At 39.8% G+C, this 20969-nt stretch overlaps 1 protein-coding gene and 1 long non-coding RNA gene across 2 annotated transcripts in view; one reads left to right on the top strand and one right to left on the bottom strand.

Moving 5' to 3' along the window:
- Positions 1-148: 148 nt before the first annotated feature.
- On the bottom strand, positions 149-19065 carry LOC142052837 (uncharacterized). The gene is made up of 3 exons (XR_012659011.1): positions 18977-19065; positions 16591-16668; positions 149-412 (listed from the first exon to the last, which is right to left on the bottom strand). It is a non-coding gene; the product is annotated as an uncharacterized LOC142052837 (long non-coding RNA).
- The window catches only part of SUSD5 (sushi domain containing 5), a 43772-nt gene continuing 41596 nt past the window's right edge, over positions 18794-20969 (top strand). The window contains exon 1 of the mRNA XM_075083503.1: positions 18794-19032. Coding sequence (XP_074939604.1) covers positions 18945-19032 — 88 coding nt within the window. The 5' untranslated portion in view covers positions 18794-18944. The remainder of the gene's footprint in view (positions 19033-20969) is intronic.

Genomic DNA, 20969 nt, shown 5'->3' with positions numbered 1-20969 from the left:
CTTCTCCAGGCAGAATAAGCTGTGCTACCTTAGCCTCTCCCCACAGGACAAGCACGCTAGCCCTCCCTAACCATCTAGGTGGCCCTTCAATGAGCTCACTCCAATTTATCTTGTACTGGGGATCCAAAACTGTACGCAGTATTCCGGATGTGGTCTAATGAGCACTGAGTAGAAGGAGATAATAACTTCTTTGGAACTACTGGCTGTGTTCTTGTTAATACAGCTCAGGATGCAGTTGGCTGCCTTTGCTGCTGACTGATGTTTGGCTTGCTGACCCCTAGAACCACCAGAGTCTTTTCTACAGAGCTGTGCCCCAGCCAAGGAGATGCCGCTTTGTTCTGGTTTTACCTCTTCCACTCACCGTTACCTCTTCTGTTGACATGGTCCTGGAGTCTGAAGGTTCCAGAATGTCCTGCAGATGGATGGAACAAAGAGGGTTTCTTCTCAGAAAGGGTGAGATAGTCTAGGGCTGCAGATATTGCAAGATGACCAACAGCCTTTATGTAATGGGTGCGGTAGAAGTGCATGGTATGTGTTAGGTCTATAAATAAAGTGACTGCGTTCCCCCTGCAGTGAATGAAGAGAGGCAGACTCCTTTTTCAGTGAGACAGTGTGAGGTGGTGACTATCCTAACATTTTCCCTCAGCAATCACATTGCTCCCATTATTTGTTCTTCCTCAACTGAAGAAAAGTCTGAGAATCTTAATTTCACACCCTCGTTGCACATCATGGAATCTGAAATCACTGATGAAGGAACATTATCAGTTCCAGGTGGTTTATCCATCTTTATGTTTCTATAATTTTTTGTTTTCCTTTGCTTGTCTTTTTGCCCTTTCCAGATGAAAATGACACTTGACAGCTGTAGTGACCACTCCATGCTACAGAAATGAACTAGAAAATTATACTGAGAAGCAAGACATTTGTGTGAGCATATTTGTAGAGGATTAGGCTTCGGGTGGGTGGAATGTGCCTGTTGCAAAGGTTCTGTGGTAAAATTTACTGGAGCATAACATTGGGGATTTGAAAGACTCGGGTAAGCCAAACCAACATATGTGTTTGCACTGTTTAGAGTGGCATTTACAACACAGGGTGGTAAACCAACCTCATTTCAAAACAAACCAATTCTCCAGGCACTGTATAGATCAGCAGGAAATTGAAGCCTACATTCAGAAAAAGGCCAGAAGAGAAACTAGTACAGTTTGACAGACAACACAGCACTGCACTAGGGTCATGACAGGAGGTGATGAGGCAGGAAAAGCTGGAAGAAAGTCAATGTAATTAAAGATCAGGGAGAGAAGAGCACTGCCTTTAGATCCCATATTAAAATTTTTCACCTACTAAAATGTTTTCTTCAGTAATATTACATTGAAAACAGTAAGCTATTGTGGTGACAAAAATTTATTTCCTTTATTCAAGTTATTTCCTGACAAAAATAAGGTGTTTTCTGTCAATTTGGTAGTAACCAGAGAATAAGTCAGCTCTGGCCTGGCACTTAACCTAGTCTGATGTCAGGATGTGTCACACTTCAGCTCAAACGAAGTGTGGTCAGAATTAGGTGTAGCTGTAATATATTTAATTGAATTTCACCAATTTAGGCTGACATAATGTGGAATAAATCATTGGCATCACAGTAGCTGTTTAATTGTAGTGTTATTAAAAAATTCTGTAGTCATTCATTATGCCACGGCTTTATACCACACATTCATATTCTCAGAGATACTATTAAATTTAACAGTTGTTAATTTCCCTGTAGCTTGAAATAATACAGATAGTCCAAACTGCTGCTACAAATTATACATGAAATTACCTAAACTTGTCATATGAATACCTTTTTAAACATCCACAAACTGAAGATTTGTATCCAATCTGTGCCCAGCCTAGGGGCACGTGCACTTGCCCATGAGATTGCGTATGTAGCATCTGTGCATGGACATTTAGGCCAAAGGTTTTAAAGCAGAAGGAATTGCAAAAGAAGGGATTGAGACCTCTGAACTTTGGAAACAAGGCTAGTAGGTAACTGAATAAATACTGACTTGTGAGTCAACCTTCTGACTCTTCCTGCACATTGTTAGAAAATAGTTTATTGCTGATGTTTCAATAGCCATGAATTGTAGTTAATTCCAAAGTGCAACAGAACATCCATGCACACAAAGAGAGTTTATTTTGCAATGATAAATAAAGTGAACAGCTAATTCACACTGGTAATTATGTGGCACTGTAGCCTGGGAAGATAGAATTTTGAGTTCCCAGCACCATTATTTTCTTTCAGAACCACTATTTTCTTTCTCTTTTTCACTCTTTCTAATCTCCCAAATTGTTTTTTTAATGACACAGCTTACGTGCATGTAATGCTTTTCATCCAGAACAATGCCAAAGTGCTATACAGACTCTGTATTGTATTAGTGAAGCTTCACCACAAATGCATTTTTCTGTATTAGCATTCTCTAGAAAGAAAAGGACCCTGTGTACATGATAAAAAGTACATCAAGAAGACAAGAGCATGTATATCCACATTATATAAATAGTTAGATCGAGAGTGAAGATTAATGTAGAACCTCCAATACTGTCTGGATTCATTTTCCTTTAAATAGTTCAAATATTTTAATGGCGTATTAGTTAAGGTTTCATGACTTGTAGGATAATCAGTAGATATTCCAGGCTTCTCCAAGTTATGGAAAGGAATGAAGCGGGAAACATAAAATGTACTATAAAAATCAGAGAAATGTCATTCTGAATTTAATCTCCCTATATAAATTGAGTTTTTATTTCCATTTCACTTCTTTTGTTTTTTGATAAATAGATGTCTACAACTCTCCTCCTTTTTCTGTAATGGGGAAGAAAGCACAGATTTTTTGATGATTGTTTTGTAAGTGTAACTATTACTGAATACTTTTTGTTCTGCATTTAACATCCAAAACATTGTAATCGCATGTACATTGTAGTATTTTAAAAGGACATGGAATTACATATAGGTAAGGCTTGCATTTGATATGTGTTACCTGTATTTTCTCATAATTAGTTATGAACCTTGCCCTTGATAAGTCCTCTGGGATATAAACCAGCTGAACTGTGCAGCTCTTTATTGTCTCTATGGGGGTTTAAATAAAAATTCTGCATAATAGTCTCTCGATTTGAGGAGATTTCAGTTCTAACTTTGACCCTAGCATTTCAGCAAGGTCTAAACCAGGTTGATTATCTATCTCCATAATTACAGTATTAAAAATGCAGATCTATATCCTTGTAATGATGTGAAACTCTTGCTTCTTTGCTTGAATCTTAAACAACAGAGCTCTGCTTTGGTAGAAACCACTGAAGAGACCTACCTTTTCCAAAACTGTGGGGGCCTGAAAGCGTAGTGCCTCTGCAACTTCAATTGCAGCATAAAACTAAAAAATGGTGCGCACTGTATTTCAGTTTCCTCTTTGAAAGAATTCCTGACCTTTGGATCTGTTTGTGCATCACGTCTAATAGTTCTTGCATACCTCTTGTGTCTCTCCCTGTGCCATCATGTGCCCATGAGTATCGGTCATTGCACGAATAACACATTTTCACATGCTCATTGAGACACATCGTAGATTTAAATAGGATCTTAACAACAGCCCTATCATGCTGGAATGAATTTTCCTAGCAATAGCCATTGCTAGGGAAAACTCTGAATTCCTTATCCATAGTGGTAGCCCTACTGGGACAAATACAAGACCAGGCCTTCAGCATTGCTTACTCCTCCCCCATGAACAGAAGTGCTCAGTAATATAAATATAAATTCCCTGTCACAAGTGTGACAAAAGTGGACCTACTATACTGTTCTCTGCCTTGTGGTTTTGATTATTTGCTCAAAACTCTGTTGACCTTTGCAAGGGTGAGAAGGTGCACTACCATAACACAATGGCAGCCATCACCATCATCCTGCTTAGTGGTTTGCCTGGAGATTGCTTGCAGTTTAGAAAAGCTTTCCTTTTAATTTAGTGCATATGTGAAATAAATTATACTATGGAATGGTGCTGTCAAATATTTATTTAGTATCTCAGTACTTGAACTCACTTGCCAATCAGATAAAATTAGTTTTGAATTCTTTTATACTGACATCATTTTCCTAACTTACAAATTCGCTCTCAGACACAGAAGTAACAAATGTTTGCATTGGCCTGTTGTGAATAGCAGTGATGTTTAGGAATTTTAATGTACAGCTTAGTGTTTTCATAATGTCACTGTGAATCAGTGCTTAATTTTAGCTAGAGACAACTTTGTCCTTAAACTACTTACTTCGTGTATTTTCCTATTTTCTAATTCAGCCTGAGTGTTAGCATTGGCTCCTTTTAGATGATTTGCATAGAGTTTCAAAGGCATAGGATTTCCCAAGACATTACTAAGCAGCAACAGTGGCTGCAAAGCCAAGTGTATATTGCTGGGTCAACAAGATTGGCTTTTACCAGTCAAATAGAAGACATAACTGAGAATAATGACTAGTATTTTGAGAATTGTTTTACTGTATGTGTTACTTTGCCAACATCTTTCCACATAATCCTGATGATTATCTCTCATAAAAATAGCATATTAACTTGTGAAGTTTATGAAAATAAGGCCTAAAATGTGTTGAAGTCAATGCAACTAGTTTAAAAATAACTTTTCTTCTCTGATATTTGCTTCATATAGGATGATAAGTTGTTGTGTTATGCTTTAAGCATTTAGCTGAAAAATTTGTACAGAATTATGTTAACCATGTAGTTACAGAAGAAGTATCTTATTTGGATTCCTTTTGTATTGCTGGAGGTTGGTCAAATTCCAAAAACTAAACGCAGACAAAAATGAGGCTATATGGTTTTGCTGAATTTGCTTGCTGAAATGTAGTAAATCCTGAAAACAAGAGCTCTAATAACATTGCATTCTCATTGTGCATTTACCTTGTTTCTTTGTGTTTTGCGTGACTGAGAATTCTATCACTGCTGATTTTCAGTCAAAGAATAGAACATATTTGAATAAGCTTTGTATGGCCAATGTAAAAAAAAGAAAACCATGCATGAAATGTCGGAGAACAATTCATTCTGAGTCTCCAGTTTTTCAGGTTTCTGGCTAGATTTTGTTCCTTAAAGTCTTGTCTGTGTTGCTGCATTGCTGATACCTACATCACTAGTGAGGGATCACCAAAGCAGCCGGGTTCTTGGGAGCGCCAGTGGGAACGTTGCTGAAACCATTAGTGGCGAACGGTAGAAATATGGGAAGGTGAAAATGTCTCTGTCCCTTGACTGCCAGGAGAGAAAGAGAATCTCTCTGTATGTATGCTGACTGCCAAGGGTAAAACTTGAAAAATTAGGTTAACTGGGCAGCTAGGGAAAAAAAAAAGTTACTTTCTTAAGCATTGTCATTTTTTAGGAAGAGGCATCACAATAAATCTGTAATTCTGGTGGTTATTTTACCCTTTATTGATGAAAACCCTAACTGTGCTTTTATAAGGACTGCTTGTGTTTCACTGAGCCATACCAGCCCCACAGAAGCTGGACTCTATTACCAAATTAGACTGTATATGGTTATATCTAATTGCTGTTTCCATTATAACTTCTAGTAAAAAGCTGGAGCCATATAGAACAGCCTGTTACGGGATTATCCAAGAACAGAGTGAGCTCAGGCTGAAGAAATCCTGAAGAGTACTTTTGTACTGAGAATTTCTTGGTCATAACCAAGTATGCAGCTTTTATTCACGTTGTATTATGCACAACCAGACCATAGAAAGTATCGCTTCCACCATTTACGGTGAAGAAGGCCAAGAAAAAACGGCTGAGGAATCGAGGATCTGAAACTGTGGTGTATGGATGGACTGCTGAGCTCCTTCTTGTGGTTCATTGAAAAAAACATTTTAGAACTATAACATGGTAGATTAAGCTACTGGTACCGGAAGGGAACGGGGTCTGCGAGTAGATATTTTTCTTACAAAGTGGTCTGCTGACTGAAAATCTGGAGCACCATCAGAGTTCAACTAATTGAGCCAGACAGCTTGTTAGACTGTCTTATAAAAGCTGGATGTCTGGCTAGATAGCTTTTGGCACTTTGAAGAATAGAGAGGCAGATTTATGAACTGGACAAATGAGCGTTACAGTCAGGAATTTTTCTAACAGTTTGGCTGTATCTCTGAGACCCTTTGACTTTCAAAAGGATGCTGCTTCAAAAGCCAATCTCTGCCAGCTCCTAAGCGCACCATTCAGCCTCGGATATTACTGCTGATTTTAAGCACCTTACCTTCCTGTGCAGTTCATGTAAGAGCCAGGATAAGTTTAGAGTCTGTTTTATCCGCATTTAACCAGTAACACAACAGCTTCAAAATGTCAAGAAGGTTCAGGAAAGAGACAGATGTGCCGGCATGTGGAGGAGGAACAGGGTGATGTTAACATGCAGGAAGAGCTGGATGCTCTTCTGGAAAGGTGAACCTGAATCTACGTTCTCCCAGTATTGCTGAGACTTTAGAAACATTTAGCTTCCTCATGACATATGTATATATATTCGTAGCGGACATGCATCTCTGCAATTGCAGAATCCCTTCCATGGCTCACTCTCAGCAATTAAGCCCTAACTCACCATGTCCTGAACTACACTGTTGATGAGTCTCCATATCCCCGCCACCAGCAAACAGCCAACAGCATCACTGCCAGGGTTTCTGCACTTGTTTCTGCCTTTTCTGTGCAGAACGTCATTCCAGTTCAGATCCATCAAACTATCCTCTGCAGAAACTGAAACATCACGGGCAGAGGAATACACAAAATCAGAATTTCTTGGAAAAACCCCAGTCACTATAATTGTAAATAGCTGTTTTTCTTCTTTGTATGCTATTTCCTTTATGGATTCCACAGTTTCTGATTTCTGAGCTTTAGATCAGCTTAGAGTGGAATAAATGGATTCGTGCCTGAAAATGATTGAAAAATAAGGTAGTAGCTGCACAGAGAAGAGCATGTCGTGGTATTTCCGGTATGACTTGTGTTAATCAAACCAGAAATACTGTGATACCTACCAAGGTGCCAGACACCTTAGCTACCCAAACAGAAGTAAACAACTGAGAACAGGGAACACTGTCACACTTTTGTGATTTGTTGATGATTCTCTCCCTCTTCTAACAAAATAAAATAGAAGATGCAAAGCTGATGAGAATTAAACAGTTTTTCATCCACCACAAAAATCTGTTCAGGTTTGGAGAAGTTTCTTATTTAAGCTGAGCCCTTACTGAGATGTTATTAAAGCTATTAAAAGCAAAGCAAAGTGAACTGGAGGGGACCAAATACCCCACCCAAACCCAAGAGGAAGACGATGCTGTGGCTTGTTCCCTTCTCACCCCTGAAAACCTGAGCACAAATAATGCTTGCCACTTGCCTGCATTGTCACGCTACCACTTCTTTTTGTCATTATTTGCTATCTGTGGTCACAAGAGGACATGTGGCCTGGTGGACCAGCCCTAGAAATGAGACAGAAGAGTGTGGTGGTTTCAAAGCCAGACTCACAGCCCATCTTCATTTTAGAATTGAGAAAGGAGGGAGCACGGCAGTCATTAAATTCCTCTGTTCCCTCTTTTGATTGTTGCTGCTTCTTTTCACCAGCTTTCAGGGTGCACACTGCTGTTTTGCTAGTTTGCAGACAATAGATTTTAACAGTCAGTGTTTAAAAAATCCTACACTACTAATAGGTAAGAGCAGAAGAGGAAGCAAACATAGGGAGGAAACTCAGACTGATTTTTGGCAAAACCTACACTTGATCTGCGCTGCAGTGTTGCCAACACTAAGTGTTCCAAAATCATACGTGATGAGGGTGGCTTAAAAGTAATCAATTTGGAGTTCCTTTTTATTTGCCTTCTGGCTTAAAAATAATCAATTTGAGGTTCTTTTTATTTGCCTTTGGTTTCTTAGCCTTCAGGGTACACTCAGATAATGTTTTCTCAGAAACCACGTGTGCTAGAAAGCTGCTTTCTCTTTTCCAAGTAAAAAATCACTATTTCTCAAGTCAAGCCCCAGCACTAAGCTAAGGCTTCATGTACCAAATAGTAAGAGATGTGTAATAAGCTTACTAGAGTTGCAATCCTTCATCTTGTTCCCCTCATATTTTGTTTTGTTTGTTGTAAAATGAAGTCCAGGGTAGGATGACAGAGAAAGAAGAAAGTGGACAAGTTAATGTGAATAAAAACATGAGAACAGAGGGTTAGGGAAGGAAAGGGAACAACATAATAGTGGAAATAGAAAACAGAGAAAGGAAAGCGAGGGTGGAAACACACATGAAGAAGGAGGATGGCAATATTCACAGTGGGGGGAGATTTAGGAAGAGAAAGCAGAGGAAACAAACAAGAAATATCACTCTGCATATACCTATCCTTTCAGTGTGGCAGCTGCTCTGGGGCTCTGGAAGCTATCAGGGCTATAAATAGCCATGTATCTGTAATTAATGATTTGAAGCTGTGCCAATATTTAACCAAGGAGTAGCCTTGCCAAAGCAACTGGGCAGCTGGACCTTTGGAGACCAGGTGTTTTCAAGATCTTAAGTGTTGCACACTCAAGTTGTTCTGCATATATGTGTCTTCCAGAGGGCAAAGTTAACTTGAAATTCAGAGGCCTTTAAGGGTGTTGGGTTGGAGGGACACTCTTAAAATTCTTAGGTCTGAAATCAAGCCTGCAAAATTTGTTTTCTTTAGCAGGTATATAACTTTGCTGAGGGCTGTCACAGTCTGCTTTTCCATAGCCTGAGTATTTGTGATGCCTGACTTTCAGAAGGCTTGAAGGAATAATTCAGCAAAACACACTGAAGTCTGGCTATTTCTTCAAAGTAGAAGGTTGTTTGCATTTTTAGAATTTCTTCCCCTTTTACCCATCTGTATATTTTTTGCTAGTGTGTCTCCTGTAGCATTCCCATCCCTTTCATTTGACATAGAATTGTCTTTTCATTGCTCTCTCTTTTATTAGACTTTTTTACATTTCTTTTTCTGTCCCCAAAATCTGAGATATCCTACTAAATGTACATTGAACTGCTTGCCATCTGCTTTTAAATCTGCCATTGAATTTGCAAGATTCTGACTGTAACATGCTCTCTTTGCATCCATCTACTCTTTCTTACAGCTTGTGAAATAGATGTGTCATGTTTAGTCTGTGTTTAGCCACTCCATGTATCCTGTGTCCCTATGTAACAAAGAGGAGTTAATGTTACGTAGTTCAGGAGGCTGGATTTACCTTTGTTGTAGTCAGTTAGCCATATTTAATCGAAGGTAAATGTCAGGATTTTTTTTCCCCCCCAAATTTCAAATGCAAAGCCCAAATTAAAAGAGGGTTCCTTGTACGATCCACCTGGATGGAATTGTTTTCACTGAGGGCTGAATGCAAGAACAGAGAAGTCTAAGGATAACCATAGAAGCACTGATACCATCACTTGGATGGGAAGCTAAGACTGCTCTTGTGGTACAACTCTGACCAGTAGAGAAGGTTGAAACACTAAAAAAATAAACTTCTCTCTATTGCATCCAGAGCCACAGAATATTTGCACTTGCATTCATGTGCAAAGCTCTCATGCACTCATCTCTCCTCCCTAAGACTGCTGGTCTTTGTAGTAAGTATTGATTATGCTCCACAAGGGCAACAAATAGACTGAAAGAGACCAAAAAAGATCAGTTAGATAAAGAGAAAAGATGGATTGATAAATATGCTGTGACCATAGACCAAGCCAGGATGAGCAGGTCTTATTTTAGGCACTATCTGTTGGTCAATAATTCATTGCTGATTTAAAATTGGCTTTTAGGAAAGTAACTTGGTCAGCAATGCCTCAGCTACTGAAATTAGATAATATTTATTGTATAATTAAATAATGGTTTGTTTATTTATTCAAATATTTTATCAGATACCTTACTAATTAACCTTCCTATTCTGTAACCTTTTTTTGGCAAATATTGAGCTTTAAATCTAGCTTCATTTTATGCTTTAGAGCATCTATTTCATACGTTTAGTGAAACATATCAGATGTTCATGGCGCACACAGAAGAAATATCAAAGTTGTCCAAGTGGGAAGCCTTAGCCACAAATCTGATTTTGAAGGTATCAGCATATGATGAGGTCTGCAACATTAGATCCATGTCTGGAAATCACCTATTGCCAGGTCCTGAGTTGCAAAAACAAAGAAGCAAAGAAAATTTTTTTCTTTCTTTTCTCTCCCTCCGTCTTTCTCATACACCCACATGAGCACACCGACCCACGCATGCACACGTGCATGTGTGCATGCACGCATGCACGTACACACAAAAAGCTTCTGTTTTGATTTGGTTCTTCCAGCTTCTTTGTACAATTACAAATTGCAGATGTTCCAAACTTCAGGGCAGGGTTCAATTTCATTTGTAAATGAAATATATGATTTATATATTAAAAAAAAATCAGTCATCTCCTCAATAGCAATATTCAATCCCTGGACTGGCCTGGGAGACCAGAGTTATTATGAATTTCCTTCTACTTATAGAGCTAAAATGATCAATTCTTTGAGGACACACAGTCTTGATTTTTCCTTTAACAAATGAGGGAAGAATACTACTTTTCTTTTTTAAGTAAATATTTTAATGTCAGAAATAGCCTGGCTACTTCCACTGCTAAGAGTGCATGTTCTGATGTCAGTTTAAATTTAGTGTTACAACATATATATTTTTTCAGTATTTTTTTAGCTAATAATAATCCACTACTATTTTTGTAGTGGGTAATAAAAATTAGTCGTTGCAATATTAGTAGGCTTTCATTTGTGGATACACCAATTACGATTTCTCACATTATTCAACCCAAACCCATTTGCAAGAGCTGACCGGTTCAAGGGGCTGACATTAACTCATAGACTCTTAAGACCAGTTACTGATTTTGGTACACAAATTATGTTGTTGCCCAACCCTAGTTGTCATTATGGCTTGCAGGGTTTACTTTAACAGCTGCTTAAGTGTTAGTCAACTCCTTACAATTGGACTTACTGAAAGGATGGAAATGTAATGAACTTTAGATGTTGTGAATGGTATTTGGCGGGTAGTGTGAATATGGTTTGAATATTGTGTATCCACTTTCCCTGACACAAACTGAAGTCTGCTGTTGTAAGTTGCTTAGGTATTTGATCTTCTTTGAAACAACATTCTCAGTATCATCACAGCCCAACCCAAATGCCCCCTGCTCATACCACTGAACCCCTGGTAACCATCCCCTCGCACAGGACCCTGACACTGGCTTTGAATCAGTTGCACTTTTCTTAGTCCTGTGTTTGTCCAGCAAATCTGGCTCTGCTTCTTCAACCTTCCCCCCACCCGGAAGAGCTACGTGTCAACATAAGACTCAGAAGCTGAAGAGTTGGAGAAAAGATGCAGAAAAGATGCAGGAGAAGATATTTAGAAGAACCTGATAAACATAATATCTGAAAAGATGGAAGGCCACTCTGTGGGCAAGGATGTAGGTGGGGGATTGAGAAAACAGAAATTAGGCTTCCCCAGCCTAAGAGCTAAAAAGCTTGATCTTTTTCTTTCTATCGTCCTTCTCTCCATGGTTCAGTGCCCCAGACTCCCACGGTAGCTTGATACCATCTGCATCTGCATTAGCTTTTCTGTTCTACTCTGTCATGCTAATTACTCCAACGGTCTTTGAATAAAACCCCACGCGTATCACTCAGCAGCTTTACACTCCCAGATGCTCAGTTCCACTCTCCTCAAGCACCTGCATATCTTGGAGAGATCACAGAGAGGTGTGAAAGAGGCCGAACTGTGAAAGCTAAGTGTGCTAACTGGAAGAAGTTTGCTAAGTGGAAGAAGGGAAGATGGGGAGTGTGGAAAGGTATTTCCTTCCCAAATATGAATGAGTGTCTAGGACAAGAAAGACTCAAAGCTTCTTCATCATTTGCCTTTCTCATATTGCCTATTGTCTTACCAAAAAGTTACAGTGATTTTAGTGATGGCATGCTTGGCTTGTGCAAGGAGGGAAGGCATTTCAAAAATTGATATCAATAGCCATGCCTTCATCTCCCTGTACTCAGTTCTGCTGAGTTAGGAAACATGACAACAGTATGCTAACTGCTTCAGTGTGTTTGGCAATATAATTTCCCATAAGTGGAATTAGAAAAATGCAACACTTCAGAGTTTGCATAAAAATCTACTTTAAAATACTACTGTTTAAGTGCAAAGCAATATCAGAAGTTCTTGTATATGCTTTGCAAATGGTGAAGTGTCCAGGCTGAAACTCACTTGCTATACCACATGTGACTACACCACATCTGGTTACTCTGACAGCCTGCCATAAAAATCTCTTGCTTCAGCAGAGCCCCGTGCTCTCTTTGGCTCAGCTGTTCGTTCCACCTTGACCTTGAACTCCAGGCAATGAGATGAAGCACTTTCTCAGTTGTTCCTTGCTCAAAGCAACACTTGGTCACATCCTCAGCAGCTGAGAACCTGTGGGGTGGATCAGAGCCACAGGTTGAGCCACATAAGCATGCAATAAATAAATTTAAATTGAACCAATTGGTACTGTAAAGTGCTGGGGTTTAGGTGGGCTATATTTCAGAGGTCTGTTGTTTAAATGACTACAAATGGACTGGTAACCCATTCTCAGGAGGCACAAAAAATGTCAAGTTAGTTTAGTCAACATGTTGATTTTTGAGCATTTAGTATTTGAACTGTCAGTTTTTAAACACCAGCTGGGCTTCATGGCAAAGCTACAGGTCTGTAACACAACATCCAGTTCCCATGTCGCATGCAGCACTAGAGGGCAGAGCTAACAGCTAATGAGAAATTAAGGGTGCCTTAAGGTCCAGAGAACATACATTATAATGCAGTTAAATAAACTTCTAGGAAATAGCTGGAGAAGGAGACTGAGACAAAAAAGCCAAAATATTAGGTGACTGGTAAAATAAATGGCAAATTAATTGCTATGCTGGAAGCATGACAAACACTACAACCATGGCCTTGCGTATTCCCTACAGCACTGGTTGGGAGTGTTTGCAGCTCTGAGAGACACCATTTCCAGCTTTCTGCACGCCTCCTTCTCCCAAATTTGCACAGGTCTGTTTGCAGACGGAAGGACTAGATGTGACCCTTTGAAAACCAAAGCTGAGATGCTGAAACACAATTCTGCCGCAGGAAGACAACTCCATGCCAAGTGCCATTGCCAGAGAGGTGACACCTCATAAATTTGCTGGGGCCCAACTCTTCCTGCCATAGGTGCTCTGCTGCTGCAGTGTTCCTGGGTTGCCATGCAGTGGGGCTCACAGATGGCTGGAGGGACTTACAGTGGGAGTGGATGGAGAGGCGTGAGGATCTGTGATAAAGCTGAAGGTCAGCTGCTGCTTTTTTGGTCCATGTTGACCCTGTGTGTCCAGGTAAAGTATATGTCAGAGCAATGCCTGCATTGCCACACCCTGCTGATGCAGTTACGGGTACAGATGTGGGTACCCTGCTTCAGAGGAGACTTCCAGCATCAGTAAGACCCCTAGAAAGGGACTGTCTTTTCTCTGGTTGTTACTCAGGGACGATGAGAAGATGAGTCACATCCCATGCTTGCTCATTGTGCACATCCCCAGTGTGAGGCAGTCAGCAGCTATTGATGGTAGGTAGATGCAGGTAGCCTTGAATTTAATTTAATTGCTCTCTCATCTAACTGGAGACCATTGCTGGTGAAGGTTAGAAGGTGGGAGAAAAGGAAGGTGAAACTGTGAAGTGGGAGTGGTTTGTCTGCAGGCCGAAGAGGGAAATCCAGGCAAGGTATTAGATTTGGTCTCTACCCAGACTTTTACAGATGCCTACAGAGACCAAAGAGAAACCATTTGGCTAAACTTGAGTACTTTTTATACTCCTACTTAATTTTCACCCATTAAACTGCTGCAAGGTTTTAGAAAAAGAAGAAAGTAAAAATTATCACCCTCCCCCTAGCCAAATAACACCAATCAAAACCAGCCAGATGTTTGGTTTACCTCTGTTCATCAGGAGTAAAGTGGAGTTAATTTTGTATATCACTAATACTGTGGCTGCCATTTTATGGCCAGGTATCTTAATTCTTTTCTTGAGAGTGCTCAGCCTTCAAGAAATTAAGTCTGTTTTTTTACAGTTTACATGGCAATGATTTATATGAGGGTCGTGGCCTGTCACATGACAACGCCTGACCCCACATAACATGATGTAAGTGTAAGAATCACACTCTTTCTCAGGGTCAGCAGCACCATGACACAGGTCCCTGTGTTCGACACACCACCCACAAAGTGGGGCATATGACTTTTCCCTTTCTTTTTTTTTTTCTGTTAGCTCCCTGAATTACTTTCAGGTAGTTCTGCACGTTTCTACTTTTTCATTTAATTAGGTGCAAACACTCTGTATAAATAAAATAAAAAGTTCCCTGCAGCTAGTAGACTGTTGCAGACTGCCAGACACTGAAAAATGTTTGTCTCTGTTACTGTTGCTTAATAATTCACGTTTTATAAACAAAGAAATCTTTCTCTCTCTCTTTTTTCTTTCCCTTTTCCAGTTGGCTTTTGGGGGTTAGAAGCTTGGATACAGCTGCAGAATGAGTTTGGATCCCAGTATACAGTAGGTGTACTATCTGCAAATACAATAAGTGTACAGTACTACCAAGGTTTCCTGCCTGCCTTTCAGTCACACAGACTCCATATCCTTTAGGAGATGTCAGTCATTGCAGTGCTTGTATGTAAATGCTATATCATCTATTAGGTATTTCAGATCCCTTTACATGGTGCTTGGCAAGCCGAGCCATAATTCTTTATGTCCTGCTTCTAGCAGCAGCTCAAGTCATAGACTTCAGGAAAGCAGACATCCCCCATAATAACAAAATGATACTACAAAGGTATCTATAAACAAACATATGCTGATTTACTAAGGATATGTCAGGATGGTGTGTAAAGTTGGTTCTCTCCATTTATAAGTGAAGAGTGTGAGTCTGAAGAGGTTGACGTGTTAGTAAGCTGCAGAACCCAAATCCTCTTGGTTTCCACAGTTCTCACCACTGTATCCAGGAAGAGCCATCACCAACATGTCTGGCCTGTAGGAAATCAACTGCTTCATGACATTTACATAGATAACTGGCATCTGACAGTTTGAATATGATGACTCATACCTGGTCATGGATCACCACAAATGGTTATGGTTATCCAGTAGTGCCATCATTTTATGCAGGCTCTGCAGCTGTGTGTAGGGCACATAGCAAGTGTATGCCTTAGTTATTTCTGTATTTATCTCCTTTAAACTTTATCTGGAGACAGTACTCCAGAAGTTCCAGATTGTATGATAAATTCTAATAATCATGCTGGTTAGAGCACTTTAGTCACCACCTTGCTCACATATTAATGTAGATCTCTTTCTTTAAAAAAAGAATTAAAATTTAGGATGAAAAGTAGACCTAAAGCCTATATTTCATTTAAGTTCAGTTCTTCAAGCTAAATTATGCAGACTGTCAACATCTGAAGCTATTGCATTATGCAGAGAAACAAGTTAAACAGAAACTCATGCTTTAGTGACAGAGAAGAGAGGTATCTTTTTCTGAAGAGAAACTCTATTTCTTTTGTGCTTTATTCTGATATGAAAAGTGACCTTTCGTGTGACTTTCCAGCATTCTTCAAAGACCAGATTCTTTGCCAGCTGCAGCACTTTAACAAATCTGCCAACATCTGCCCAGCTTGGCTTGTGATAGCAAATGTTTCTGAGAGTGTCTATTTGCTCAAGGCCTTAGGATCCTAGGTCCTTATCTTGCAGAGGCTTAAGTTCATGTGTTAGAATTTGCAGAATATGAGCTTTTACATCTATAATGTTTATAGTATATAAATTTGTAATGGCAGAAGGTAAATATTCCTAGTAGTAGGTATGAAGAGACCAAATACAATAATCTCTATTGTAAATACACATGTTCTGGTTTTCAAATGTGTCTTTGTTCGCTTCTATTTCTTTTAGGTGTTTTATTTAGTACTAAAAATCCACTCTAACTTGAAAGACATATTCCAGATGTATAGATGCTCTTCAGGTCCTAGATGCCCAAACCATCATTGTGTGCTTCACAGCACATGAATGTTTTGTGTATGTACATTCATGTGTGTACATATGTACTTTATGGCCCAGTGCCTTCACACATCTTACTCCCTGTGTAAAAGTTTGCATATAGTGAAGCACTGTTTTATAAAATATCACTGTTGGCACGTTCACTGCTTCCAAGGAAGGCACGATCTGTGAGTTGTGTAAAGCTGCACATACAATTAATCTTTTGTAATGTGTTGTAGTACATTGCACTTCACACGCTGAATAGTTTGACCAATGTGTTACTGTAGTGCTATGAATGTCAGAGGTTCTGAGTAAAAGGTTATATCTGTTTCTAACCGTCTTAACTCCCAGATGTCATTTTGAGCTTTTGGTTCCAAGAAGCCCAAAATCTAAAGGCAGGATTAATGTTGAATTTCAATGCAAAACAACGCATACATCATTTCAGCACAAAACCTAATCTGCTCAGCTTTATGTAAATCTTCCAAAATACACTAGGAGCGGGAATTTTTACTGATAGAAACATTAGATTGGTAGGACAGCTATTTGGCAGTGAGGTACTTATCTTCCAGGAATTAATAACTGGTAAGCATCCTTACCTTTCCACTTGCAGACTTCCTTGACAGTTGAGATGGGATGACAAGAAGAAGCCAGGTCATTCTATGAACAGTTCATGCCTTCAAAAAGGAACAGATCCTGTGTTCTGTTGTAATTCTTTAAAATCAGCAAGATGTACTACTCGAGAATACAAGCTGAGATTTTCCAAGACAGGAGCCAGAGTGGCAACATGCCTTTACATATATCAACACAAGGAAATGATCCAATTATAGCAAAACCAATCCAACAGACCTCTGGAATTTTAGATGGAAATCCGGAAGATACTGTCCTTTCCTCCAACTGCTTGGGCCAAATTCATGAGGACAGCACAGGGCCAAAAAAGGCAGCAGCCCTATGATGAGTGTCAAGGAAACCTGGAGTTATTGCTGTGGTCATGTCAAGTCTCTATTAATGGCTGTGTACCGTGCTCTAATTACTTACCCTGTTTCATGGAATAGCTTTGCTATCTCACTAAAAGTGTATAGATTCAACACAGTCTCTCATCATTTTGTGTCCAATGATTTTTAAAATGGGTGTAGAACTATTGGTGTATCAGAGGGTTAAAACTGCATTTTATGCCTTTAGCGTCACCAGTAAAAGAAACTCAAATAAATATAGAGAATGCTACAATTCTCTATTTTCTGTCATATGTGAATTTCTATTGTACAGAGCATACAGTTTGCCTTGAAATGAAATGCAGTTACATAGTTACCCCAATCATTCCACGGTAAGGATGGAATGAGCAAGAAAATGCCTGCCCTCCTAATTCTGGAGGTGTTCCTTACAAGTTAGGCTGGCAAGGCAATGTAATGAAACCTGCTGTTATCTCTGTTCTCTGGATAAACAGAAAATTCAAAGCTACCTGTGTGAAAGGTACATTCACATGTCATGCATGGGTATGAAGGAGGGCAAGAAGGCTATGAGTCTTTAAAAGTCAACAGGATCAGAGCATTATCTGCCCGAATTCATCAAACATAGGTATTCTTAAAGCTTCCAGTATTATGGTGTTACTTGCTTCCTTGAATATCATATACAGAAGTTCCTGAGCTTGAATCATTTCAGTCAGATGAAAAACAACATTGGGCAGGTTCATCATTATCAGAAGACGTCTGCAACTGCCTACCAGCACCTTGCCATGTAGGACACTGGGGTCTCTGGTGGTGGGGAGGGTCAGATCCTTATTTCTGTTCCTGGTGGCTCAGAGTATCTAGCAGACTGAGCGTTTTTTGCCCAGCTTCAAATTTCTAAGGGAAAAAATTTTAAGAAGCTGAAATAAAAGCAAAAAGGATGGGAATATGAAAACAACATTTCTAAGCCCTGTTCAGTTCCAACAGCAACACAAAACTATTCCGTTTATATATTTAGTGAAATAAATCCTGGCATCACCACCAGAATGTTTCCTCTTATTGTGGGGGTTTGTTTTAAGTGTGTTGGGACAAATATAGGAGGAATGAGAATAAGGGACAGATGTCAGTGATGTAAGTGCTAGTGGGAGCTGGAAACTCCCCTCATCAAGCTGCTTTCAGAGCATTCAAACCTGACCAGCACCAACCCATTAATCTGAACCAGGAGCACTGATGGAGACCAGCTGACAGATTCTCACTTCAGCCTTCAGTTCCTCATACCCATCCCAAACCCAGGATCTGAAATAGCAGGATTAACCCATCCCAATCCTGATCTTCAGGGAAACTCAGCCACTGGGGTCCCACGCCATTTGTCACCTTTCCTCAGCCCTTACCTGAAGACTGTTGCTCTTGCTGCGGCAGCCCCTGACCTGCGACGCTCAGCAGTGTACCGGCTGATTTCATGTTGCAGAGAGAAAATACTACTCCCCACATCTGAACCCATCCCTCCAGAGATGCCCAGCTAAGCCCACAGACTCACCGTGTGCCAGCACCAGCTATCTAGCTGCCCTTCTCCTCTCAGCCAGGGATTTCTTCTGCTTGTCGCTTGTCCTTTCCCCCCCCTTTTCTCTCCCTCCTGGCTTTTACATTTCTTCCACTGTGATCCATTAGGTATTTACTGACAGGGTAATGTGACTTTTCACACCGTCTCTCTGCATGCACTGCCCTGCAGACTGGGCTGGATAAAGCCGCTCCCCAACCCCAGCTGGCCGGACATCTCCCCCCCACCTTCCCCTCCCCTTCACACTAGCCAAGCCAAGGATTCCTCTCTCCCTCCCTCTTCTTTTTTCCACCTCTCCCGCCTTCAGTGCAAACCCAAGACGCAGGATCCTGCCGAGGGAAAGCACTCCTTGAAATCATCACCACAGACCCCACTGTGAAAGTGCAGAGGAGGAGAGAGAAAAAGCCTCGGCAGCCAACCTCCTGCGGCTGAGGGCTTTGCAAGCAGGGCAATGGCTTCAGGCTCTCAGAGATTCTCTCTCACCTTTCTCCAGGGATCTGTCGTCTTCATCCTTCAGATCATCTCTGTTCAGGCTGATGGTGAGTCCCCCATTCAGTTTGGGCTGGGTAGCTATGGCTGGAATGAGAGCTGTATGTTGAAATGTGTTATTGCAAAAAAAAAAAGCCACTTTTTTTTTTTTTCTAATAAGAAACTTAAATACACGCCCCAGTTTGGTTTAGGAAACGTCTGATTCAGAGGTTTTTGAGAGTCTACAAATATCCTGGGATTAAGCACAGAAAGGAAATAAGATCCCAGAAGGCTAAGATTATTTTATTACAACAAAAAGACAGGATAGTGAACTTTTCCAGAGGAAATAAGAATAATAAAACAAAGCCAGAACACAAATAAGAAGACTCAGCTACATTTTAGGAGAGCCTCCTTATAATTAAAACTATCTTTCTCCAAAGAACTTCTCTATCTGCCCACTTCAGATGCCCCCCAATGTTAATTTGTACGATACTAGAGGAAGGGAAGACAAGAAGTCAAAGGCTTTTCCTTATTACCTTTTCTGTTTGGCACCCCACACGCTGAAGATGACTGCTCACCTTTCTGCACCTGAGTTTCAGCTGCACTTCACTGCTGAGGGATTTGATTAGGACATGAATTTGGCTGAAGCACCAGCTACCAGTTACACTGAAATGGGACTTTTTACTCACTGATGAGAATCCTGAATAGCTGCATCGCTTGAAAGTTTCCACTAGCCTATTGCCCTTTAAATGGTTAAGCCTGTAGTAATGATGACCAACTTGCCTTAGCAAATACACGATTTATTTTTGAAACAACTGTGTCTTTTCCTGGGAGAGCAATGCTGAATGGCCACATTTTTTCAGTTTCACAGCTGCGATAGATTTATGCCTGATCTCAGGAATTTTTTTTTTGGTACACTAATACTTTACCATCGATGTTTGCTGCGTTATTCCAGAGAACAGACCTTAAACATTATAGGGCAATAAAAACCTCTTATTTTTGTTTTCAAAGTATTTTTCTTCTTTAACCTGAACTTATTTCAGCTGATGACAAAGTATGGCAGAGAAAAGGGAGAAAGTTAATCTTGCCTGTATGTTTCTACCACTTTGTGTAAAATACCATTTATACAACAGAACCCTGTCTTGTAAATTTGAAGAAAATTACTTTTCATTAAGAATAAAGGAAAATAAATGTGTCAGGCAACTGCACTGTGTTGCATTGGGCAAAACTGTGATTCCAACTTTAGGAAATACTCCTTCCCTAGCAAAATATATCTGACATGAAGGGAAAAAAATGCGTACCCACGAAAGAGGTAAGACAAGGGGACAGGACAGGAATAATTAATTTCCCTTGCTAAGGATGCTTCATCTGAAGAATTCCCTTATCCCTTCAAGAGCATCTCCCAATCTGTATAATTTGTATAGAATTAATGGCATCTTCTTGGTTCCTAAACAGACATCGTATAAAAGAGAAAAGAGAAAAAATGTTGGAGCTCATTTTAAGGCAGATTTTAATTGTCTTTCAACAGTTTGTCAAATTTACTTCACACATGGTAAAACAATTATAAGAATTAAAGAGTAGAATATCTGAAGTGCATTATAGCTATAAAGCATTATTATAATACTGTAGTTTCCAGTTTTATTTAACTTCTAAGTATCATTGTGAAAAACGTGCAAGTCCTCTATTAACGTGCTTTTCAGTGTGTTCTCCTAATATTAATATTCAAGCAAACAACCATAATATTGTCCTATAAACCATCTGTCTTATTATATGTTGATAGAGAAGCAAGCACTTTATATGAACTTTAAAATTTACCACTACATGTAAGCTTACGTATTTAAGAAGATCTGAGCATATGAAACAGGATTAATACTTTCTTTTATAACAGATTCTGGCCTGATCCAGACAGGAAACCACCTTCTCGTTTGTCTAAGTTGTAGGTGAAAATATAGTTGTGCTACTTTCTAATACATGCAAATGTCACTTAAGTGCCAAAGGACCGTTCTAG

This window comes from Phalacrocorax aristotelis, chromosome 2 (assembly GCF_949628215.1).
Source record: "Phalacrocorax aristotelis chromosome 2, bGulAri2.1, whole genome shotgun sequence".
Classification (NCBI taxonomy): domain Eukaryota; kingdom Metazoa; phylum Chordata; class Aves; order Suliformes; family Phalacrocoracidae; genus Phalacrocorax; species Phalacrocorax aristotelis.
Note: the sequence above shows the minus strand (reverse complement) of the source record. Positions and strands in the feature narration are given on the sequence as shown.